Raw genomic sequence first — 14,832 nt, forward strand, 5'->3', positions numbered from 1 at the left:
GTAGTTTTACAACCAATTTTGCAGCAATGTTGTTCAATTGTAGTTTTACAACCAATTTTGCAGCAATCTTGTTCAATTGTAGTTTTACAACCAATTTTGCAGCAATCTTGTTCAATTGTAGTTTTACAACCAATTTTGCAGCAATCTTGTTCAATTGTAGTTTTACAACCAATTTTGCAGCAATCTTGTTCGATTGTAGTTTTACAACCAATTTTGCAGCAATCGTGTTCTCCACGTTTAGCGTCACCTTTAAATCCTTTCAATACGAAAATGTCCTCCAATCTCAATTTTTTTGTGAAAATACCGTCATGTCCTTGAAAAAAGTCGAAGACTCTCAGCAAAACTCCCCAGCCAATTTCATCAAATTTAACGCTATAAAAAGAATGACAACCCTGGTCTTCGATAAGACAAAAGAAAATAGTTCAAGATCTCTTGATGGATCTGATTACTCTAATTAGAACAGGCTTCAGATATTTTTAAATTTACCGATGCAACAATCCAAAACAGTTTGCCAGTCTGATTATACTTGGGGATGTTAGATCCTATTACGTAAAACCCCATTGAACGTATCATTTGTCCCATGAAGGAAATGCCTTTTTTGCTCACGTGTTCTCTTTATAAGTATATTTTGAATTACGAAGAACTGATCAGGATTTTTTGTAGAAAAGTGGAAGTCAGACTATGTCACATCACCAAAAATAACCTTACGAAGACACCTTTCAAATTAGGAGCCTTAAAAGATTTTTTTCCACTAGAATGGCGAACCTGACTAAAAAAATGAGCAGAATTTCTCTGCACACTCTCCGTCGCGTGTCCCATGGAAAACATGCTTTGTTATTTTCTCTTGCGTACTCTATATTTTCAAGTGTAAACAAGGTCGGTTTTCGTTAAAACAAAAAATGTTGCATTTAATTTTTATAGTGTTATTAAACACAGCTTTACATTGATTTTTAAAAGACTTGTCATCGTCCAACTAGGATTGTTGCTAAGTGAAGGAACAGTAGTATTCAGAGATGTCTGACATCAAGAGGCTGCTATATTAATGGCTAGATTTGAATGAGGATTATTTTTTTCAAACATGTATAAAAATTAGATAATCCTTTGTAAAAATTCTCTTATCAAAAGTGAAAATGGAAAAAGTTTTTGTAATGAAGATCTTTCTGGATTGCCAATGTACGGCTCGGTAGGATTTTCCAAAGTTAACTTGGTTGTTCGTTTGTTTCCAAATCGTGCATTTTTAGAATCACTGCAAACTGGCTGTGTTGCACCGTAAAGGTTGTTTTCCACTTCAAGAAAATTTTCCGCGGAACGGAACGGAAAGGAACAAAAGTTTCTGAGCATGCGTACTTAAAATGTTTACATCACGTAAACGGAAAATTTTCTTGTCCGTTCCGTTCCGAGCAAAGTAGAATCGAGTTCAACTTTTTCTTTACGTTGTGTACGGAAACGACAGGTAGAAAACTTTTTAACCAATCAGATTATTTTATTTCGTGAGAATTGCGCAAAGTGTGTTTACATTCTGTATTGAAATGTGCGCAATATTTTGAAGTGGAAATTACTTGTAGAAAATTTTCTGTTCTGTTCCGCGGAAGATTTTCTTGAAGTGGAAAATACCCTTAATTATTACGCCTTTCGCGAATGCTTATTTTGGAATCATGACACATCTTATCTTCCATGTTTACCTTCTTCTGTTTCATTAGAGAATAAATTATAGTCGTGAATATCTTCTCATTTTTATCTTTATCAGTACATTCTGATTTCTGTTCCTGCGAATCCTACTTGAAGAATATGTTTAAAAATCTTTCCACAAACAGGTTTTAAAAATCTGGCATTGCCTCATTATAGCAAATAATATGTGATTCGCTCTCGATCTAAAATAATTTGTTGCTATGTAAATAGGACTAAGAAAACATTGGAACGAAGTAGTTTTGTAGAAGATGTCACTTGATCTTAGACGTAAAACATATTTGCTTTTATACTAACAATACCTGTGACATAACAGTCCCTAAAAGCTCTCTGGAGACGAGATGGTAATTTTTATAAAGGCACGAGGTATTTCAAAAATGTAGCTATTTTTTTATTAAGTTAAAAAATTCAAAAACTTTTTCTATATTATTTGGTACTCTGGAATACAACATCTCTCTAGAAATACTAATCATCTCATCTAAATTTCCAATCTACTGAATATAGAGAACATGAGAGGAAACAACGGGAGGATGGGGGATGAGATCTACTTATACGACATTAATGTATTGCCTCCAGGATCTTTTATTATCGCAAAACTAGCCTTTTCACCATTTTGCGATTTAACTTTATCCTGACACCCCAGAGCAGGTTTTTGAAACAAAACCAACTTGGAAAGAGCCCTAATCATGCCTGATGTAGCGGACTCCTCTCCATAGCGGAAACATTTTTTTATTTATTTTCAAATTTGCATCCATTTTAAGTCAAAACAAACAAGTACTTTTGTTTATTTCCACCAAAAGATGCTATTTTGATTATTTTTTTCCTGATAAGACGGAAAGTCTAGGCCTGTCCATGTTTAATAAGTAAGGCTAATGACAGATATCACTCTCGTTTAAAATGGCGTAAGATACGCTAGAGGAAAAAAGAAATTACAACCAACTGAGTTAATACAAGGTAAATTTTTGGTTATGAAAGTCTAACTGGACTATAGTCATTCCTATTTTAAAACTTTGGACGTTGGTTCTGAACTTGGAAAAAGACTACATTACATTCTAACTCTTGTATAACTATAATAATATTTTATTTCTTTATTGCCCTCTTTATTGTTATGTTTATCTCTATGTGCCCATCTGTTTATATTGTGCCTAGCTCAAAAAAAAATTCTCATGGAAATATTAGGAAAAAAACTTCTCTATTTTTTTAAAACCAATTGGGTTTCTTCAAAATAAAAATTGGCAACGTTTCAAGAGTGATACTATTGTTACATATATGCCGCACAACTCGACGTTACTTTCCTGCTACTCAATTTCCCACAAAGTCTTTGTTTTTGTCGGAATTGTCAGTACGTCATCGCAACAATTCATCTTGTTTGTACACACAACATTTTCACATTAAGGGTGGGTTTTTATTAGAGCTAATAATGTTTCCAAGCATGTCTCCGCTACTTAAATGCAATCTTATTGGTTAGCTTAATTATTTACAGCTATAATTCTTACTTTTAATGAACAAAAAAATGAAAAATCAAATAAAAAAGCAACATGAATGGTTGCATCTGTTATTGCAAAACTCTCTACCCCGTGTAAATCCGCTTTAAGAAACAATACAAGCGTAAAGGAGAATGGTAACGAATAAAGAATAATCATAATGGCTGCAATATTATTTGGCGGGAAAGAATAACATTGGGCTATTTCTATCTCGAAATCGAAAGGGACCAGAAGATTTGTTCGAGATAGACAAAAGACGTGCAGAGAGAAAAAACGGCAAAAAACCCGTATATTTATCGGAGAAAGTTATAATTTAGAGTTAGAGGGTATTCAGGATAGAGATAACCCACTTTAAGTAGAGGAAACCAATGAACTGGATTGGAATTGATAGAACTTCTACACCAACATTTAAGAAGCATATTGGTGACTCAGGCGAATAAATCTTATGTTCCATTGCTGGCCCTTGCACACAAAGAGAAAAGATAAACTCATATTTACATATGAATAAATAAATATGCCTTTTGTTTTTTTAAAGAGACCAATGAACTTCCAGACATCATTTTTTTCTCGAATTTACCAGCCAATGAAACATCAAATCTTAACAAAACTGGTTTCCTATTGGTTACTACAAAACTAACCCTCAATGCTTCCTGTATTATCGTCTTTTCACCTGCCATCCTAGACGAGTTTCAAGCAGTTGAGTAAAAAAGTTTTTGAACCTCGTAGACATGAATGGTATTTTTGTCTGTGTTGAAGTATTCTACTGATGTATGGTTGAGAGAAGTTATTTTGAGAAGAATACAAACAAACGAAACATGACGTGAGTTTTTAATAAAAATGTTAAAATATTCTGTTTAAAAACATCTAACTTGCTGCGCCTGCTAAAATTGCGTTGCACACTATTTTTTCTAACTTTCATATCCCAACCTCGTTCCCAGAGTCTGTTATTTCTTTTTTTATAATGGAACGGCGAGTTGACGTCCCGAAATAAAAACAACAAGTGTTGATTCTTCATATATGGTTGCACGTAGGTTTATTTCGGACCCTCTCCCCTGAAAAAGTAAATCAGCACTTTATGTTAACAATGCACGAAATATCATCTTTTTTTAACGGACTAAAGACTAATTATTTTATGTATATTTTGGCATCTTCGATCCCAGTTCCTTTTTCTATAACATAGAATTCATTTGATATATGTTGATATATGGTGTACCATCAAAACTGTTACCGATAATGTAGCATTAGTATCGGACGATCCTTTCCACCTTTTATTATTATTTTTTTGCTTCTTAAAAACTTAAAAAGTTTTTTAATGTTGTTCTTGGCAAATTCATAATGAGTAAAAATTTAACAACCTCGTGCTAAGGGAATCTTGTATCTTGTCATGTTGTGTCGCCGGTTCCGATTACAAAAATGGTACTTGCCAAGCTATACTTTGGCAGGGGTGTAAGTTCAAGTAGGCAACGTCAAAAATACGATATCTGTACTTTCTGCAATGTCCGCACAATGTCCGCACAATGTTCGCATTATGAAACAACCTGCTAAACGACCCTAAAATGTCCGAAAAATTGTAGAACTTAAAGGTGCTGATGTCAGCACAATTTGCACACTTTAAGATTTTGGAACTAACCAAATAACCTAAAGATTCTAAGTTCCGACATTGAGAAGTTTGACATGTTACGTCTGGTATTGTAACAACGTTTTCTTAGAGCAACACGAGGAGGACTGGTACTAGTCGTGACGTCTCACGTAGAGAATGAACTTAATCAAGCGAAATATCATTTGAGAGCTTAGTTTAGTGAAATATAGACTCTCTAAGAAATAATTATACAATAATAAGGGAAATTCTTATTTAAAATTAATTATACAAGTTCGTTCTTATATTTTTGCGTATATATATATACATGAGTTGTAAATCTTATATGCTGCTTTAACGCAACTAAATGTTCATAAGCTGAGAAACCACCAAAAGATGTTTAAGGCAATAGCTACAAACGCTAAGATATATCAACTTTTAGGAGTAAAAGTAATTTTTGTTTAAAAAAATTAAAATAAAAATATTTAGCCTATCCTTAAAAAAAATAAAAAATGATGTTAACCTCCCAACTAACCTCGTTTTCATGGTGTTTTTAAATTTTTTGTAGGAAAAAAATTCCATGAAAGCGAGGTTAGTGTTACTCTAAAAATTTTAAAATTAATATTTTATCATTATTGAAATAAAAAGTTTTCGTTTCAAATTTTCTTTAAAATTATTAACAGTTATAAATTTCCTAAAAATATAATAACAAACAAATATTAAATATATATATTATATATGTTATACATATATATATATATATATATCAATATTGGTAAAAAAACATACCCTTCAGTTCGCTATACTTTATGGCAAATTTTCCATGGTTAAAAAATGTCGTGGAGACTTCATATTTACTTATCCACATGAAATGTGTAACAAATTCCAGGACCATAGCAAGTAACAGAGAAGGGTAAGCTTGACCCCAGACGTAGAAAAATGCACCATGAATAGAAAAAAGGTCTGGGGAAAAGGTTGGGAGTGAGTGATGAATATTTCCTAAATGTTTAGTCATCAAAGTATTTTTCAATTTTTTTTGTTAACTTTAGACTACGAAGTTTTCGAGATTTTAGTGAGCTCCACCCCTCCACTACCGTTCTTTTACACTCTGCAAATTTTATTTTTCTTGCTATGGCTTTGATTTTATTTTAAATTATTAAAACAATGATATGGATTATCAAGGCAAACTATAGATATAGCGATGAAGAAATATGTTCTTGCCAGTTGGAAAAAAATTATAAAAAACATTTTAAAACATTTAGAAAAAAGGAGGGAAAATATCGCAATCTTATGCAAAAAAAAACAGTCCATTTTTCCTATTTTCAGTCAACAGTATAGTCAAGTAAATTGATCATTGGTTTTTTACACAAAAATTGAATATCATCAGGTAGGAAAAAAGATTCGTACATAGAATGAAATCTTCGCAATTTCAAATTAGCGGTAAGAAAAATCATGATCAACATATTATATTTAAAACCGTTCCTGAACTTACTAAGATAAATTTTTACTAATCCTTGCTCGTATATATTGTTTTACTTAAAAAAAGTTTTCAACTTTGCACAAATTCTGTACAAATATAATTACATGTTCCGGTAGAGCAGCTACCATTTTAATATTTAAAATATCAGCCTGAGTATTAAATAAACTGCTTGGTTGCAAACCACCATGAACAAATTCTCACGTTCATCCTCATTTCTTTTTTGTTTTCTTTTGTTGTCGTAAATTCGGCCATCTTGAATTTTTTTATAATTTCGATCTAATTGATCTCCCATCTGAACCAGTCTTCTAGATGACATAATAATCATCGACTGCATGATTTGCGTGTTCACACTCTCTAAGTTGACAGTAGCTACTTTGCGTTTGATTTTTTCTTCCAGTATGTGTGGCAAACACATTTTTGAAATTAACCTCATATAGTTATGAAGAGATGAGCAATCCAGTGAAGACAAGTTTCCTTTCGTTTTCCTTGGTTTCATATACCTTTAGTAACAAAGTAACATATTAGTGCTACATGCTTTCAGTACGTAAGTTCAAACTTTATTTGCCATCTATAAGGATTTGAAAATATTTTATTCCTTACACTTTCGAAGAGCGCTTCTTTTTCTTTTTCAACTCGTGACTTGTTTACGTCACAAATAGTAAAAAGAAAAAAAGAAATTGGTAACTAGTTTCCAGTCTCATTTAAAATCCCCCGGGGGTAACATGACACTGCAGTTTTGAAGCCCTTTTTAAATAATGGTTTTCGTAAAAGATCTTTCTCTTTACATAAGAGAGGTCATTTTCTTTACATAAGTTTTTTATGTAAATTTTGCAAAAGGCATCTCCGCCTCCTTTAATAAATTCTTTTTTTCTGCAACTTTTTATTTTAATGAGTCTCGCGTTGCCATCAGCAACAAAGAAACAAAATGCTACCCCAACAGCGCAACAGAGATTCTTTGTTATTTTATAGCGAAACAAGATTTTCTTGCAAGGTGGTCCACTGCTTTTAAATTTCCCAGACCCCGGAAACTGCATCCAACGCAACACTAAAATATTATTACTAAAACAAACACTAAGGCTAAAGAATTTGTTTTGAAAGTGAAAGCCAAATATATTATCTAAGGTGAGCCCCACCATGGTTAGGTCTCTCTTTTCCTTAAAGGAAATAGTGTATTCAAAGCTATCCGAGCTATCTCCGAAGAGCCCCCCCCCTTGGTTTTGAAGGCCCGTCACACACAAAAAGCTAATTAGGAATAGCTTAGTTTGACAAACCGGTTTGTCCCTGACGATTTAATTCATTACTACATAGTCACAACCAGTAGCAAAAAAAGTTTAAACCAATCACCAGAGAATTAGAAGGAGTACGTATAAAAAAGTTCATGCTTTTTTTGAGGAAATTTAGTATAGGTCATTAATAGTGAAGTTTTTTTTAAAAATTGCTCAAACTTGCCTTTTCCACAGATGTAATTTGAAAAAAAAATTAGACATAGAAAGACACATTCCACGCACGGAAACAACAACAACAACAACAGTAACAAACAACTACCATCCTGTACCAGCAATAACACCAATAGGAATTACCAAACAGCTAAAGTACTTATTTCTTTTTCTCCAAAGAAGTAAAAGAGCTTTCTCTAAGCCAATGAGATTTCAATTCGCTCATAGCAACACGATAAACCAAACAGTTGCCATGACAATGAGAATACAATTTTTTTATTGAATTTTTATTGAACAGATAATATATTGTATAACGCTTTACCAAATTTAGACATTCCCAAAACAGCTTTTAAGAAGGGTTTTTCCCGGCGAAAATTGTGGGGGAGTCACTCATGTGAGATTTTTATTTAAGTTTTATTATGGTGGTTGGTAGGGGGGAGGCGTTCGAATTTGTTTCAATGAATCCCATCACAAAAGCTAGCTAGTTTAATACGTCTCTCTACTCTCGTTATAGTCTCATTTTGTTGATAGTTAAGTTAGAAAGAGAGGACATGTATAAAATCATACTTCATGTTAAAATATATAACTGCTGTTCGCTTTAAAGGATACTTTGCTGCACCAAATTGCATGTTATTTCCATGCCCATAATGATAGCTGTAGATTTTCATCATTTCCTGTAACAAATATGTACTGTACGGTGGTATTTGCCACTTCTATATTGATAGATGCAAATTTCTTGTAAGAAATACGTTCTATATGGTGGTATATTTCACATCCATATTGATAGCTGCAAATTTAAACTTCTTGTAAGAAATTTGCTCTTTATATTCCACTTGCAGATTGAAACTTTTTGTAACAAATACGTTCGATAAGGTGTTACACGGCACTGCACATTTAACTTACGCATTGTCAGCCTCATATCTTATAGAAAGTAAATTAAATTGATTTGATTGTTGAAAGCTAAATTCACCATCTACCCCCTTCCCCTTGCACTTTTGTGATGTCGCTTCATAATTAACTACTTCCCTGATTCGCAAGAAAAGTTTTCATTTTCTAATTTTTGATGAGATAACACAGAATGTGTCATGAACACTAAGCTTACCTTTATTTTGCATCAGTTTTTATAGCAAAATGTTTTTGGAATATGAACCTTATATTTTCTTATCTATTTTTTCTCATAGTTATTCCTCCATTTCATATATATTTTATGTTAGATTATAACAGATAAATTTGAAAACATTACGCAACATTAACTGTTTCCTTACATACTGTGACTTGAAGATACAACAGACTAGCTGGGAAAACCACGCCTTCTTACAACCTCATCTCCATGGCTCTTTTTCATCTATGATAATCTGACTGAACTGTTCCCGTCAAAAATATCATGAGAGCAAATAAGCTCTGGAGACGAGGTTGTTTTCATAGTAACTTATTATTACAGTAGGGTGGGGCCTAATTTGCTTCTGCAAGAAATTCCTTTGCATGAAATTTCATGGATTTTATTGTGAGAGTTTTTTTTAACAACATTTTATTTTTATTGAAACAAATTAAAAAGATTGCTTGCCTTTAAAATATGCTGACTCTATATTGTTAAAATGCAGCGGGGAATACCTCTTTAAGGATAAACTTTGTATGGAGCAATCAAAAAATATGCTGACTCTGCAAAATTTTATATTTCATGATGCAGCAGGAAACATCTCTTTAACAACAAACTTGTAGAGTGTATAATCACAAAGTTGCAGTGTTTACATCATTAGTAAATAGCTATAAATAGGCCAATAAGTTTCCTGCATGCGAGACAAACCAGAAAATGGATGATTGAAGATTGAAGGAGGGATGGTTTCTGTTGATTGCTCGACTTATAAATGCTTGCCTCGTAAAAATGTTAAGTAAAACTGACTATTTGCTATATGTTTTTATGTACAATTTCCATGAACAACAAGAGGCTCAAATCTTTTAAGAAAATAAAGCAACGAAAAAAAAAAATAATAATAATAATAAAAAGTACTAAAACGCAAACTAATACACAAAAAGTATACAATAATAGTCGCTGAAACATATCTTGCCTTAAAGGTTATATAAGTTTCATGCAAAAAAAGTTTAATTTCAATTGGCTCATTAGTCTAAATGTGAAAGAAAAGTGTAAATTTGGTCATTTCAAGTAATGAGTCAACAAGCAATAACTGAATAATGGTTAAGCCTGTAAACAAGAAAATATTAAGCAAAATTAAACAGTAAAGCCGAAATTTTATTGCGTATAAAAAATATGTGTATTTCAAGAAATATTCTCTCAACAACAGATCCTATATTAGAGGACAATGTCCTCTATAAAAACTACATTGTCTTCATTTAAAGGATAAGACTTATTTTTTTATAATGATCTTTAGGCTGTTTTCAACATTTAGTAAACAATTAAATTCTAAATTTAAAACCATCTTTTATATCCAGTAATGCAAGTGTTTTCAAAAAATTGACTTTTAGTTATTCTGTTCTGTAAAATACGCATAAGAAATCACGTGCTCGTTCAAACCAATCAGGTGTCAAATACAAGCCGACCCCGCTAAATAATACGTGGGTACATATTACAAGAATAAACACATGCTACGGGGAAAATATTAATAAAGTAAAAATCTTCTCCTTTGTGACCGACTTAATTGATAAAAAAGAATCCAAGAAACAGAGAATTGTCGGTGTAAAATAAAGCACCGTGTAGGAGAGTAACTCATTAATTGTATTGTAATCGGTTTCATAGCATACACATACACAAAAGAAATTTAGGGTAATTTTTTTTTATATATATTTATTAAAAATAAACACCATATGCTTATGAAAACAAAGAGAAATTGAAGTTAGTAAAAGGGGATCGTGTTTATATTAATTTAAATATTGTCCCCCGGCTACGTTGTTTATCCAAATGTTTCTCTCAGCTAGACTAGTTGGTTTTAAAATTTAATAGGTTACTCGGATTTTTAAATCGGGATACGGGTCTATTACAACTTTGCGCAGAAAGAAGCTGCCACCAAGTTATGTTTCAAGCGAAAAAATTGTTTTAAATTCAATTTATCAATGAATAAATCAAATAACAGATGTATACTAAAAAAACATTTTTCGTCCTGGAAACTTAAACAGGTATAGACACTTTTCAATGTTTACATTTTCCGCTCAAAGTTATTTTGACTCTAACAACTGCGTCGTAGGCAGAAAAAGGAATTTGCTGAAAAGAGATCTTTTTTGGTCGTTGTTTTTTTTACAGAAAAGTTCTTAAGTGGTTAAACTGTAATGGGTTGAAGACGGATAGATACCTTCTGATTTATCTGTATTTATTTAAAATATATTTTTGTACAAAAAATTGACTGAAAATGACATCGCTATACCTAGCGTCCGCATTCTAATGCCTATCACGCAATTGCCACAAATAAAGGTTTACATTCAAAAAAAATCTATCGCTTTCTTTTCTCATGCACTTTGTTGGTGATCATACTAAACACCATGTAGTTAATAAGAAAATCTACAAGGAGTGGTAGAAGCAAAGTTCCTATACTATCTCCTTAGTTAGATGCAACCTGATTCTCAGACCCTTCTTCAAATGGAAAATTTAAGATTCTAATTGAAAACACACTTCTATTGTGACAAATTAAATTCTAGTAAAAGCAGTATATTTTTAGTAATAGTTTATAAATAGATCAAAAAGTTTCCTGCATGCGAGACGAACCGGAGACGCATTTAAGAAGGAGGGAGGGATTCTGTTGATTACATACCTTATTTTAGGACAAAATATCTCCGTGTTTGCAACAACATTTCCAGACAAGATATATACATAAAGTGACTCAGCTAAGTTGAACAATAATAATAATAATAATAACTAGTCGTTAGCCCGTGGAAAAATCCACGGATTCGCCCGTCCTTTTTATACCGCATTGCGTGCGCCTCGGTACTTGCGCAGCTAAGCTACTGTTTTGCGTGACAGACAGACGGACGGACAGACGTATACGGGCATTATAGTATAGATAATAATAACATAGCATCCACCTGTTTTCTTACAAGCAACCCAATGTTTTAGCCTGGACTCTCAAGTTGTTTAACAGGTTTCTCTGCAACTAATTATCACATTGCAAATGCTTTGTAATTGGAATCTTCTGAAAGAAACAACTGTTGTTGCTTTTTGAAAGACTTTGTTTTAGTTAACAAGCAAGAGGGTGCAGTAATGATTATAGGACGGGAGAGACGCCTCAGTCTAAGACCTAGACTCTTAGCAACTAGGTCGCTTTTATAAAAGAATGTGTATTTAAAAACAAAGATTGGATTCAAATGTTGTTAGTTGGAATTTTGTTCTGGTAGTCTACCTATTTCCTTGAATACCTGTTTCTTTCTTATGCGACCCTAGTATATAACAATGTTGAGTCTGAATTTTTGACGACAATTAAAAGTCACAAAACGTATTCAATCTTTCTACTTAGATCATAAAAAAAAATAATAATAATTTGAATCTAAAGTTACTTAAAAACAATTCTATTTCTAACCAGTTTTTCGTTCTTTTAAGATCATTCTACTTCAACATCAACTATTTCTTCCAAAACTAGTAAACACAATTGAAAGAAACAGCTTTGTATCCCAAACTCTTAGCTAGTGTGAGAGTCTCAAAGTCTATTTTTACGAACTTCGTATATGCAGAAATAAAATAGTTTTATCCTCTATTCACGATGAATTGCTGATTGACGTTCACAATACCCTCGTATTAACAATTGACTTCTTGCATATCAAAGAACAAAGAAAGAATTTTAAAACGTCGTACGAATAACACCTTCCAGTGACTTAATTATTTCAGAAGGTTTTACCTTGTATTTTGGTACTGTGGGTATTAAAATAAAAATTATTTTTACTATACTGAATTTTAAACGTCTTTCTTAAGCAAACGTTCAAATTAGACGCCCTGTTATGAATACAGAAAAAAGGTGCTTATTTGGTACGAGCCAAAGAAACTACATATATTATAAGGGTTAAAAAATATTCAAAATAAATGTTGAAAGTGAAGATTATATGCTAAAACAAAAATTAAAGCAAATAAAATATAACAATAAAAATAAAAACATGGAAAATAAAAAAATTAAAAACAAAACGAAATTTATAGAAAATTACCACCAATTGATTTTAAACTTCATTATTAGAATTTTCAAAGATCAACTCTCTCAAGCCAACTTTAATTTCCAGCAACGATGTAATAAAAATCTTTGTAAAGTAAGAAAAAAATTGTCCTAATTTTTTCCAAACTTATTAAAAATTCAAATGCAATGCATAATTTATGTCTTCGGACATTTTGTTTGTGTCATTTTATTATGTAAGTAGTCTGTAGTTCCCAAGCTCTATCCTGTTTTCTTATTTGAAAAATAGCGCAAAAGAAAGAAATATAAAAAAGACCTGGGAACGAAATCGTAATTAGTGACGGTCCTAAGATCCTTACTATTTGTTTATTTATTTATTTGTTTATTTACTTATTTTATTTTATATTTAGAAGTACAGAGAGATGGTATTGTCCATCGTCTTGCGTCAACTGAACTCACCCACAGAGCTTCGTAACCACTCGCTGTTCTAAACGTAAATCACCGCACAAAATAACAGAGACAAGCTTTAAAGAACGGTAAAGGAACGAGCGTTTTATGTCCAAGATATCTTTACACGTTTCCACAAAATATATCTGAATTCATACTAAGATGTTTTGGAGGCGGAGTTATACATGAGAAGCTATATGCAGATTATTCCAAAGGATCTCGGAAACATATGGCGTGCTTATAAAAGCTTAAATAATAGCTTTATTATCCATCTTCGTTCCCAAGCTTTGTTTGTGTTGATCTGTTATAACAGGGTCGCGGTCAACGTCTTCAAAAAGGCAGGAGGCCCCGAGAACAAGGTTGTTCATTTTTAAAATCCTCTTTTATATATTCTCTAAATACAAAAAGTCAGAAGATCGGCTTCACTTGCTGGTTCTCTTACAGTACCAGACTCAACCTCGTCCCCAGGGCTTTGTTTTCTTTCTGGCATTCTTAAATGGCAAGGAGATTGTCCGAAAAAAAGAGCCCTGGGGACAAGTTTTTGTCATACTATTTCACTTTGTTTATAGCTTTATCATAAGGGCGTGTTCTGTTAAGTAAATAAAAAGGCTGCACAGGCAAAATATTGTAGATGCGAACAGGTAACGCTTTTTTATAGAGGAATATGCGTTATAAAAATATCAGGCTGGGATTTCAAGTTAAAAACAATGGTCTTTTGCTTAGAACAATAGAGAAAAAAAGAATAATGATCAGCCTGGTTACAATTTTGATACTCCTATAAAAAATATATATAAAAATAAATGTTTTCCAACAAGCAAAAAATCTAGTACTCAATCTTGTCTTCATGCTTCTTTGCTTCTTAACAGCGCTGCGCTTTTTGATAGTTCTAAGGTGCTGGGGTCTAACTTGATAAGTACTTATAAACTGCGCATAAAGTAATTATTTTTAGTCTAGAGTGGGCCTGTTTCATGTTTGATATTTTGAGGCCTCTTCCCGCACTCAAATTGACTAAGTCCTTGCGAGTTAGTTGCGTTGTCATTGCAAGGTAGTAATAACAGGAGTTTTATCATAAAAAACAGCAATAAAATCAATGTTTATAATACCAACAGTCGTAGCAGACAGAGAGGGAGGGAGGAGGAGGGGAGGGGGGATGAAGGGTGGTGAGGGATAAAGCAAGGGGACAAATACTGGAACGATAGACAAGCTCATAAGATTTTAAAAATAATGTGCTTATGTTTCAAAACACATTGACGATATTACTGTATTTTTGCCGTATTCATTTTAAAAAGGTGGGCGGACGGACGGACGGAAGGAGGGATATTATACTCCAGAATTTTCTGTTTGTAATTTTCAAAAGATCCAGACGATAATTACACCTTGTTAAAATTTAATATCGAATTGAATATCGTGGCCAGAATTTTTGTCATACAGTACATCTTATTGAATATTTCGTGCTCTCTTTGTAATGTTGCAAATAAACATATCTTATAAAAGGGAGTGCTTTTTTATCCCATTTTCAACTCATCCCCAGAGCATGTCGTCTCATCTTGATTTTATGACAACGAGGTGAAAATAGCATTGGCTTGAAAGAAAACTGATTGGCGCGGGTTCATTGGAAAAGGCG

The 14,832-nt window shown here is 32.6% G+C and overlaps 1 protein-coding gene and 1 long non-coding RNA gene across 3 annotated transcripts; one reads left to right on the top strand and one right to left on the bottom strand.

Annotated features, from left to right (window-relative positions):
* Positions 1-1,629: 1,629 nt before the first annotated feature.
* Positions 1,630-13,349, top strand: LOC130623801 (uncharacterized). Its single transcript, XR_008981158.1, has 2 exons — positions 1,630-3,990; positions 13,172-13,349. It is a non-coding gene; the product is annotated as an uncharacterized LOC130623801 (long non-coding RNA).
* On the bottom strand, positions 5,007-8,894 carry LOC130623800 (uncharacterized). Of its 2 annotated transcripts, none has more exons than XR_008981157.1 (2): positions 6,827-7,897; positions 5,007-6,726 (listed from the first exon to the last, which is right to left on the bottom strand). XR_008981157.1 is itself a non-coding variant. In XM_057439321.1 (2 exons), exons 1-2 carry the CDS (start codon positions 8,331-8,333, stop codon positions 6,363-6,365), a joined length of 468 nt encoding a protein of 155 aa, XP_057295304.1. In that variant the 5' UTR covers positions 8,334-8,894; the 3' UTR covers positions 5,007-6,362. The 2 variants fall into 2 exon arrangements, 1 of the variants encoding a protein (XP_057295304.1); XM_057439321.1 differs by lacking the exon at positions 6,827-7,897 and adding an exon at positions 8,230-8,894.
* Positions 13,350-14,832: the final 1,483 nt, after the last annotated feature.

The sequence above is a fragment of the Hydractinia symbiolongicarpus genome, chromosome 13 (assembly GCF_029227915.1).
Source record: "Hydractinia symbiolongicarpus strain clone_291-10 chromosome 13, HSymV2.1, whole genome shotgun sequence".
In the NCBI taxonomy this organism is placed as follows: Eukaryota; Metazoa; Cnidaria; class Hydrozoa; order Anthoathecata; family Hydractiniidae; genus Hydractinia; species Hydractinia symbiolongicarpus.

Bases quoted from the DNA above. Each gene is read 5' to 3' on its own strand.
- LOC130623800 (XM_057439321.1), bottom strand. From the start codon at position 8,333: ATGATGAAAATCTACAGCTATCATTATGGGCATGGAAATAACATGCAA. The intron at 6,727-8,229 runs GTATGATTTTAT...TTGTTACTAAAG, and splicing joins GTTATATATTTTAACATGAA to GTATATGAAACCAAGGAAAA.